This window comes from Mya arenaria, chromosome 9 (genome assembly GCF_026914265.1).
Source record: "Mya arenaria isolate MELC-2E11 chromosome 9, ASM2691426v1".
NCBI lineage: Eukaryota > Metazoa > Mollusca > Bivalvia > Myida > Myidae > Mya > Mya arenaria.
Genome location: NC_069130.1, coordinates 43,819,400 through 43,829,893, shown reverse-complemented (window position 1 = coordinate 43,829,893; position 10,494 = coordinate 43,819,400). Strand labels below are relative to the sequence as shown.

Here is a 10,494-nt window from a genome sequence, read left to right as displayed (position 1 = left end):
AAACATGAGTGAATCCCTTTACATAAGCCTATATTTTTTTGTAAGTGTGAGGTTTACGGAGCTTCTTATACAATGGGGCTGTAAGTAGATGTTTCATTTGGTAAAAATACACGCATGCCAATAATGCTGCAAACTTTTTCTACATTGCGAAAAGGCCAAGTAGCGGGGCGAAACTGCAAAAATACGCCAAGTGGTAAAAATGCGAAATAATAACAATATGAAATTTTGCCTCTTCGGAGTTTGATCTCGCCAGCTTGCTCATTTAATTATTTTTGCCCCGTCACTTGTCGCAATTTCGCCCCGCCGCATGATGCATTTCCCAATCGACAGTAGCGTATTTTTACATTGTCGCCTTTCCACCCGTTATCGCTTTTCGCCGCATATGTATGTATACATGTATTGTGTCTTAAATTCTTACAGAATGACTGCATAAAAACCATAGATAGATCATTCATTTCATCAAATGGAGAGCTTAACATATATATTATAGTTTTAATTGATACCAAGGGACGTTATAATTGTCAAATTATGCATGTTTTTATATACAGAGCAATGACAAAATATATACATAACATTAAACCGCATGGTGGTTTTGAAGTTGAGGGATAAAATACATATGCTCGCAAAGTAAGAGAGGAAAGTATTATTGAGTAATCCCTTGGTAGCAAATCCATCCTTTCATAACATGTTATTGTCTCTAGCAAGTTCGAGCATTTACACCCTGGCCTGTCCCTTGTTAGCAAGTTTTAGCAATAAATCCACCCTTTATTCATATGGTGTACTGCTCCCTTATTAGCAAGTTTTAATTAGTGAATTCATCCTTCCGTCACCTGTTTTATTCAGATCTGGCCTAAATGTTCACAAGTGGAGAAACATTTGGGTCTTTTAGTTGGTAACCATTGCTTTCATTTATACTCAGAATTTTAGTTAAAGCAATACCTATTTTACAACTTTTGAAGAATTATACTTATGCTAAGTCGATATCGTTGGCAAAATTTTGCGCTAGAATGTTTTCTTCTGGTGTGATAGAAACCGGAGTAACCGGAAACAAACTCTTGTCCGGCTTGGTGACCACAAAACAAAATCACCCGCGCACAGGCCGGGAAATGAACCTGGGACGCCTTGGTGAGACGAGAGTGCGCTAATAACTGCGCCAACATGAAACACTGGCCCTGACATAAACATTCCGTTATATAAAATAATAGTTGGCAATTTGAGAGCTGTGCACGTCCTTAAAGGTTGCCTTTTAATATGAATATAGCAGGGCTCACATTCATTAACATATTGAGTCTGAGTTTGAAGCTCAGACCGAGAAAAGCAAAACAAGCATAATTGTGTTGTAAAATGTGTATTATAAGAGTAAAGATGGGCACAATTACAATATCTGTACCGTACAAAAAATCTATTTTATATAATCACGGATAATGCTTACTGAATTCGTTAAGAACCCCCCCCCCCCCCATCTCACGCCTCCCCCACACACTTATGCACGCACGCATGAACGCACGCACGCACGCAAGCAAGCATGCACGCCCAGTTATGTCCTTATAAAATAATTTTGTATTTTGTTAAACGAACTATTCACAATAGGTTTCATTTTTGAGTATTGTTATAAATGTATAAAATGATGTCGGTGCAATAAAGTTATTAATATATTCAATAACTGTTGTGGTTCATGCCATTCTCAATATAAGTGTTCAAATGATTCTACATCTAAATTAAAAAAAAAAGAACATAGACAACTATCGACTAGTTTTAATTTAAGCTTGTTGGTCGGTAGTATTATCATAAGGAGTTTGTTGTTGAAACTAAGCAGTATTGTATCTATCATTAATTTGTTAATGCTACAATATACTTTATGCCCTTTAATATTTTCATTAATTAGTTTCGGTTTATTCCGTTTCAGAAGTCGGTCGGAGAACATTTTGTATTCAATGTTGTTGCAAAAAAGTCTCCGACCGATTTCTGCATAACCGTTTTAAATTCCCTAGATATCAGCGGATAATTTATAGCCTGAAAGATTGTGTAGACAAATGATAAATAAAATGGAAGAGAGTGGACATCCTTGGCATACTACTTTTTCAATTAGGAAGGCCTCCAACATATAGACATTGCTTATTGTTACACTTTGCATGTCTGTATAGAAAAAATTAGTCAATTGTATAATATACGTGCCAAAATTGAATGTGTGCCGACTGTCAAAGGAATGATCAATACTATCAAATGCGTCTTTGAAAGTCGGCAAAAAATAGGAGACCAAGCCGTTGGTTTTCTTTAAGATATTGCATTTCTTTTATGGTAAGTCGAAATTTTTCACTAATGCCTCTTCCTTTCCTGTTTGCTCTTAGTAAAAAGCTTTATTATTCTATTAGCTAGTGCTTTCTTTGCTATTCAATAAACACTATTTAACAGACTGATCCGTCTCACATTGGAAAGATTTTCTAATTTTACATCAGGTTTTGATATAAGTGTGATTATACCTTGCCGAAAAAGTTGTGTTAGTGTCCGTTTTAAAAAGATAATAATTTAATGAGTATATTAGATTGGATCAAATAATCTTTTCAGAATATGTCTGTATGGTGTGTACGTTTTGCGTCTCGCTTTCGGTGTTGTCTGGGTCCTAGTCTTGTGCCTTGCCTGCTCGCACCTAATGGCATGCAACATATACATATCATTTAATTAAACATAACTTAATGTTGCGTTCATTCTAAAGAAGAAAATAAAATCATGCGAAAAAAAAGTATTTCAATACAATCTTTATAGGGCTTTAAATATTGCAAAATAAGCAATTTCAGATTTGATTTCAGTAAAATAAATTATTTTACTTACATATATATTATCAGAAAGCAATACTCTTTGGTGTGTAAATTATTTTTTTACAAAGATTGTGAATAAAGTTTTTTACGTTACTCTCGTTGGCACGGTGTTGGGCGAGACTAGGGTGTGATCTTAAGTTGTGGAGGAAACCGGTGAACCCAAGAACAAAACTCACATGCGCCCAGGTCCGTTTATGCCAACGAGAACATGGATCTGTAGCGTCCATACAATAATTGTAAGCGGCATTACATCATATTAAATCCTTATAAAACCCATATACTTGTCGTTACAAGCTACTAAACAAGGCTTATTCTCAAACCTGTCTTAACTGTAATGCTGCTGTATGTCGACTATTTTTCGCAAAAAAAAGTTTCAAAAAAAGATTATTTTTCATTCCAAAAAAGTAAAAAAGTCATATAGCCCAATACTATTATTATGATGTTTGGACAATTGTTTGGACTTTGTTCAAGATTCTTGTAAACTTTCTTATCTTTATCTTTATTGCGGATATATTTATGATCTGCAGTACTTGTATAAAGCTTTGTGACATCTTTTTCAACTGTGCTTGTTTCATTTAAATTTATGAGCACTTCATCAATTATTTGACATGTAAAAGTTAACAAAAATATCTTTAAAAATAATGTTGTTAACATTTTAACAAAGTTATTAAAAGTCGGCCCATTGCTACGTGAAACCGGTATTAAAAGAAAAATAACACACACATAAAAGTAAAATAAGAAATACAGCAGCAATTTATTAAATAAATATCAAACAAAGATTGCTGGGTGCTGTACGTTAACGTTTTTTGTTGTTCTGAACGCCGTTTCTTACAGCACCTAAAATGAAATAAACATAAAATAATTGTACCGTGAACCGATATATTAAAAAGCAAGCTATGTATCAAACACAATTGTTTTGCCCGGTATTCCCTGTGAAAATGGTATTGATAAAACGTGACACAAATATAACTTGAATGCCAGAAATGATTCAAGGTCAACAAATGCAGGCAAATAGTGCGAACTAGCCCTTGGTCGAACCTGATCATAAAGAGGGAAGAGTGTGATCTCGCGGTGTGTGTTTCTCTCTTTTCTTGTTTTGTTCGATATAACATGAAACGCTGTTACCAAGTTAAAAAGGAAAATATTAGACAAGACAAACGCAAATGTTTTATAACATTTCAATTATTCAAGACGAGTGGAGGTGAAATCTACCCATGGTCATTTGATTACTGTACTAGTGAAGTAAGAGCGTTGCGTATGCCACTGAATCATACACGCATTCAGATAAGGATGTTTACTGTCAAAAGTTTAAATCACACACTAATTTTAACGCCCACAGTACAAAAAGTGCTATTCATCATCTGAGTCCTTCTGTTAGAACAAAAAAATAAATAATATGTCTTACCTTTTGTATTCGTTGTTGCACCTGGACCTAGTGTTGAATATAAAATATAAGGACACAATGAATAACACGATCGCACTAATAGATGTACTAAATCAAAGATATAGACAACTTAATATCAAAATTTATACAATTGGCTGCTGCGCTTGTGGCTAAATATGAATATTGTGTAAATAAATAATAACATATGACTGCATTACAATAAATTACGTTACAAATCCCTTGTCTCACAACATCGACACGTTTGAGACAGCCCATTGATTGCATTTTCGACTGGGAATCATAATCAAAATCGTGCTTGAAGTCTGTATTCCATTATCGTATGATGTGTATACATACCTCGGGCTCCTTTAGCAACTACGGCGTTCTTGTTTCCAGCGGGTTTGCTTAGATCCTCAACTTTGTCAATCTCAGCAACAGGTTCAGCCTCCTGATCGGGTCCTGCGGGCGCTTGTCTGGCAGTCAAGATGGCGAGAGCAAGCGCAGTCATCACCAAGCCAAGGGAGATAATCGTGATACTAAGAATGATGATTCCGAGAACATTTTGACAAGAATCTCCAATAGCTATGCCTGTTTTGTAAGAAAGTAATTAATTTAATACTACTAAATACCGTTCTGATAATCAGTGGAGGAGTGTGGGCTATAATGTTTGTAGGAGATATACAAATCATTCTTCGTTTGCAATATGTTTTGAGGTAATAATGGGTTAAACGAATTTTAAAAAGGAATAAAAGGTGAAATATTTCCTGAAATTTCTTTTGCAATTTTACTTAAAAGTCTTACAACAATATATAAACAAGCTTGTGTCAGTTCCCGACAATACATTCAATAATTTACTGTGCCTTTCCGGTGATATATTTTTAATCAGAATAATATTCAAACAAATCGTGATAAATAATGATTAAATAAACTTCCTGAATACAAAATAATGTAAATATCTTTCTAAGTAGAAGCAATCAATGCTTGACTGTTCACTCATTAACCTGAAGAAAAGATTCTATTTTGTCGACAAAACTAATTGACCACACTATGCCGATTTGAGAAATTATAACTATATATAAGGAATTACAGCATGGCGATCGTATACATTTGTTTCTGTATAAGTAAGTAAAGTGACTATATATCTAATGCAATTTGTACTCAACTGAATCCCCGTTAAATGAAGTACAGTCGAACCCCGTTGGCTCGAACTCGTTTGGCTCGAATTCTTTGTTGGCTCGAACTTGATGTTAAGGACCCATTTCTTTATACTGACGGTAATAATTCCCGCTTGGCTCGAAGTTTCCGAGGCTCGAAGTATTTTCGCCGGTCCATAGGAGTTCGAGCCAACGGGGTTCGGCTGTATAGTGTATTTCATTATATTTGTATGTGCTTTTTTGACATGATGTCACGAAAGAGCCTGGAAACCTATTTTAAAAATTAAATAAACGTACCTGAGCTGTCGCCGCACACATCATTTGTAATGCAATTATCGGCATAATACTTCGGACCTGTCGTGCCTACAAAACAACGGAAACTTGTCTGATTATTCCTCTCCCTGTCACACCAGCTTTATCAGAACCTACACTTTGTATGTGATACCCTTGGCAATTTGGCTAGCGGAACTTCGTAAAGCTTGAATATTCATAAGCATTTTTGACCAATGAAACAGCCGATAACAAAAAAGAAAGAATCTCCCTTGTTAAGAGTTATTAGCAAATTTTACAAATTATGTGATGTCAATATTTAGCAATATCACACGGGAACCCCGTTTAACACCCCCTCGACACCAGCTGGTATGAATACACGCCGTTTCTGGAGAGTACTGGACCTACACGCAAATACAGACCCCAGCTAAACATTTTCATGTAAGTCAATGCAATTTAAGGGTTGAAAAAAGTGTGGGCAAGGATGAAAATCTAGCAATTAAATTATAGTTGCCTTAATAAGAATAGATACATTTGTATTCTAAATAATATGATACTATCGTGACTATAAAAAAGACCAACGTTATCAATAGCTTCTATCATATCAAACGCAAAGAGAAATGTGTCTTCTATTTGTTTAACCAATAAAAGCCAGTGTACTATGTATGTAAATGTCTGATTCGTTTTCGTTATTCGTTAAGTCCTTTATCGGAACAATTAAAAGGAGACAGCGCTTAACTGTTTAATAATTATTTCACGGATGAATTACAACGGTATTTACTCACACCGCACGATAGTTATTGAACATTGCTCTTAACAAAATGTTCACCTTCAGAAACGTCACCCAAAACCCTTGTGTCTAAATATATACACTTGCACTAAAGTTCCCGTGCATTATTTTCAATAACACAGGTTGTGTGTATGCAGTTACTAATACCTAATTCATAATACGAAGTGAATCCTATTTCGCAACCGAACCTTTTGTTTACCTTCAACATTGGCACAGGCAAAATCCCCAAACAGCGTAATATTTTCCGCATACGTGTACGCCAGCCAAGCAAGGTTGTCACAAGTGCATTCCCAGTCAATATTATAGACCTTGACATCTGACAAAAGGTCAAGGCCATCAAAAACGCTGGATGGGAGAGAGGTGAATGTATTGTCGCTTATGTCTATCATGGTCAACTTCGTGTTGTATCGGAATGTGTCGGCTGATATCGCTGATACATTTCCGCCCTGAAATTAATAGCAGTCATCGGTTGGTATGTTTTTCTCTTGTCTGTTAGGCATTATTCAAAACATTATAAATAAAACACACTTGTCTTATTAATAACTTTTGAATTCCTTGGATACATTACTAAATAAGACAAAATGTGTTTGATATTGGGACAAATAGAGATAGTAAATGACAAAAAAAAGTTACTTCCTACAGAATATATTTAAGCTTCATATTTGAGGCCAAAATAGGGGGAAATAAAAGGCAGAAGAACGGGCATTTCAGCCTCATATTACGTGAATACATTACCCTTATTGCAACTGAGTTGAGTTCTGCAAAGTCATACAGAAGACCAACAGTCAAACTGCCACTGGTAAACTTGGAGTACTGGATTTCGAAGTGTCCGTGTTGTCGCGGGAACTAAAATAATACCATTAAGCAACCGACCGTATTGATACTGAACTGTATTGATATTGAACAAATATGCCAAACGTCACTAACAATTAGTGTTTCGACTCATATCTCCGTCATGGAGTCGCCGAAGTTAACCTTTTGGAAAGCTTCTGAGGAAAGAGAGCCGGTTTTAGTGTCGGCGCGAAATGTCTCTACACAAGATAGCTTGCACGAGTCGCTGAATTGACTGAATGAAACTTTGGTAGTCATTTTCGCCGGAAGCTTTCTATTTGATTTAACCATAATCTGTCCGTGGATCTGATTGGCGGAGACATCGGCGTTAACACTTAGTGTTTGCGTAAATATCTGCAAACCAGTGTTAAAAGACTGCTGACAAAAGATCAGATCGCTGATTTTCATATTTTTGTTCGAAAATTGGTGTTATGGTGAAAGCGTTACTAACGGTTTAAGGAAAATGCATAAAACATCAATTATTGAACTTAAATTTAAAAATATAGGATATATTTTTGTCAGCAGTCTTATATAACTTGTTTACATGCATTTCCGCATAAATTGGCTCATTCCAAGTCAAAATTTATAAAAGTTGTCAAAACGTTTCATCTATGAGAGTGCAGCTTTAAAGAGCATAGATCGTCAGATAAAATTATACAGGAATATGTTTTTGTTATATATATTCATAATTCAAGGTAAGCAATCCATCATTAGGATGCAAAGATTTGTTAGTGAATTTTAGATTTTAACAAAGAGGTCATTTCTATTATTAATTTATACTGATTAAATACACGCGAAAGTAATGATTAAGTCTAGAAGGTAATGATTGCCTATCTGCAATTTCATTAGCTTCAAATTCGGTTGTATTGCAGCAACTTTTAATTGAGCTAAAACTACCCTACTAAACATACCGTTTGGTTGAGTTTTTCCACGCTCAACCCACCAAACGCGCCGACGTCGATTGAAGTGATGCTTCCCCCATGGATCGCGAAATAATCCAACTGTCCAAACCCATCAACTGTGTCAGATGCGAAATTGAAAATATCACAGTTTCTGACCTGTATGAAAAAAAGCATACAACAACAACACATTTATGCAACAACAACAATATATAAAACATCAACATCAACAACAACAACAACAACAACAACAACAATAAAATATGTATGAAGTTATTTTAATAATGGCTAGGTCAGTTATTCTGCTACGTATTTATAAACAGATCGTGTACTCCAGAAAATATTCCATTACTATTTGTTGTAACAAATACAATGTTTGGTAATGAAAACTCGACCGTCACATTTTTACAAACAAGTCGTGTACTCAAGAAAATATTCCGTTACTATTTTTGTAACAAGTACAATATTTGTTAATGAAAACTCGACCGTCAAAGTACAACAAAATTAGAAGTACTAGTTGGGTCAAATTTCGCATTCTACTGGTTGATATGTATTAAAAATGGTGCATCTTTAACTGAATAAGACTAATTAATGCACCCATTATTATACTGCGCAGGTCTAAATGTCTACCTCTAATATCATACCTTAAAATAGAGAAACAGGTCTAAATTTCATACCCACAAACGCTTATTTATATTTATAACTTTTGGTTACATTAAACTACTACTTTTTTGCGATGAGCAAATCTACTGTCGACTTTAAGCGACTTGGACTCAAATACATCAAGAGACTTTTTTGAGTAGTTTACACGGTTAGGTCTAATACAAGAATACTTACAGTAAATCTCTGCACATAATCCATATCATAAATAGCTCCGGCAGAAATGAAGGCGCTGCCACCCCTTTCGCAGTCAATTGTCAGCGCGGCCGGAAGGTTGGCATCGAAACCAGAAGTGTCGATTCCGGAGAAGCCAGTAGAAAACGTGCGCCCGTCCGCTGTTTAAAAAAGTGACTGCCAATGTTGCATGCACAATAACATTAATTAATTAAAAAATGTGAATTCTATAGCTTTTAATTGCATTAAATATAGCTTTTAGGACAGCTATAATTTAGAGTACTAAAACTGGAATGACGCTTGACATCTTGGTAACCGTGGGTTGATAACATCTCATTGAATTATCGAAAATGTACTCTGGACTTTAAGACATTATTTTCTATTTTGATCGCGATATAAAATATCTAAGAAGGCAAAATGGTTTACACGAGTCTGGCAGAAATCCGTTGATGTTGACAATTAACGTCTGTGGAGCAATGGAAAACCCGCTGTAATCAATCGGCCTTTCTGATGACGTCATAGTGCTGTAGTCACATGTAAATACGTCATCAGAATATGTGCACCCTGATGGACCAGTCTGCGCATTGGACCACTGCGCATGGCAAAACAGCAACAGAACTGTTACCAATGGAAACACCTTAAAGCACGTGTTTGTCATGATGGCATCAGTTTATACCCTGTAAAAATATGGAATCGTTTAAGGGAAAACGTTTGTGTGTGAAACCAAAATGTGAAAGGTTTAAAATATACTTATGAAAGATAAAATACTTATGTAATATAATACAAACAGTTGATAAAAAACACAATGTTCAAAGCTTTTATTAACACAAATTTATCGGGGGTGACTGCGGAAAGATTCTAGAATCTGCTTAAATCTTTAATGTAGCTCAGAAACTTTCCAACAATTTAAACCCCTCGATGTTGGAATTGTAGCATATCAATGGTGACATCAATTTCAGGAATTTAAATAAGTGTATCAAGAGCAAAAGACAATACGCTTCATTGTTTATGAATTACATAAAGCACAAAAAACAACAATTGGAATAACTATGTGGATATGCTTGGGAATAAAGTTTAGAATGAGTTGACATTGGATTGGAAAAGCTTTAATTGTAATTGTTAAATGTTCTTGTTTTTTAATGAATTGCAAGGAATCAGTGTGTGTATACCACGTGATAAATTACGTCATATATACTACGTCGGAAGGCAATTCTTGCCTCAAATGAAGAATTTAAACAGAAATAACTTTACTCTTTATTCACCATATTCATGAAACATAGCGCAATCTACGCCGCTTACATAGCCCCGCCTTCGGTCTCAAACTAGAGTTTGATTGAGAGTTAATTTTCTTAAAACGCTTCGAAAACCTTTTCACAAAACGGCCACCTGATTGAGCAGTGTCAAAACATTATTTTGGAAACAGGTTTGTCGAATAATAAAACGAAGGCTGTTCTCAATGGAATAGACTGCCCTTTGTTTGTATTTAAAATGTCGAAGAAAAATAAGTTGTCTATGT

General features: G+C 35.2%; 1 protein-coding gene across 1 annotated transcript; it reads right to left on the bottom strand.

The window, feature by feature from the left end:
• Window positions 1–2,620: 2,620 nt before the first annotated feature.
• On the bottom strand, window positions 2,621–9,636 carry LOC128246066 (uncharacterized). The gene is made up of 8 exons (XM_052964273.1): window positions 9,405–9,636; window positions 8,982–9,139; window positions 8,157–8,303; window positions 7,150–7,260; window positions 6,614–6,860; window positions 4,558–4,788; window positions 3,649–3,653; window positions 2,621–2,647 (listed from the first exon to the last, which is right to left on the bottom strand). Exons 1-8 carry the CDS (start codon window positions 9,634–9,636, stop codon window positions 2,621–2,623), a joined length of 1,158 nt encoding a protein of 385 aa, XP_052820233.1.
• Window positions 9,637–10,494: the final 858 nt, after the last annotated feature.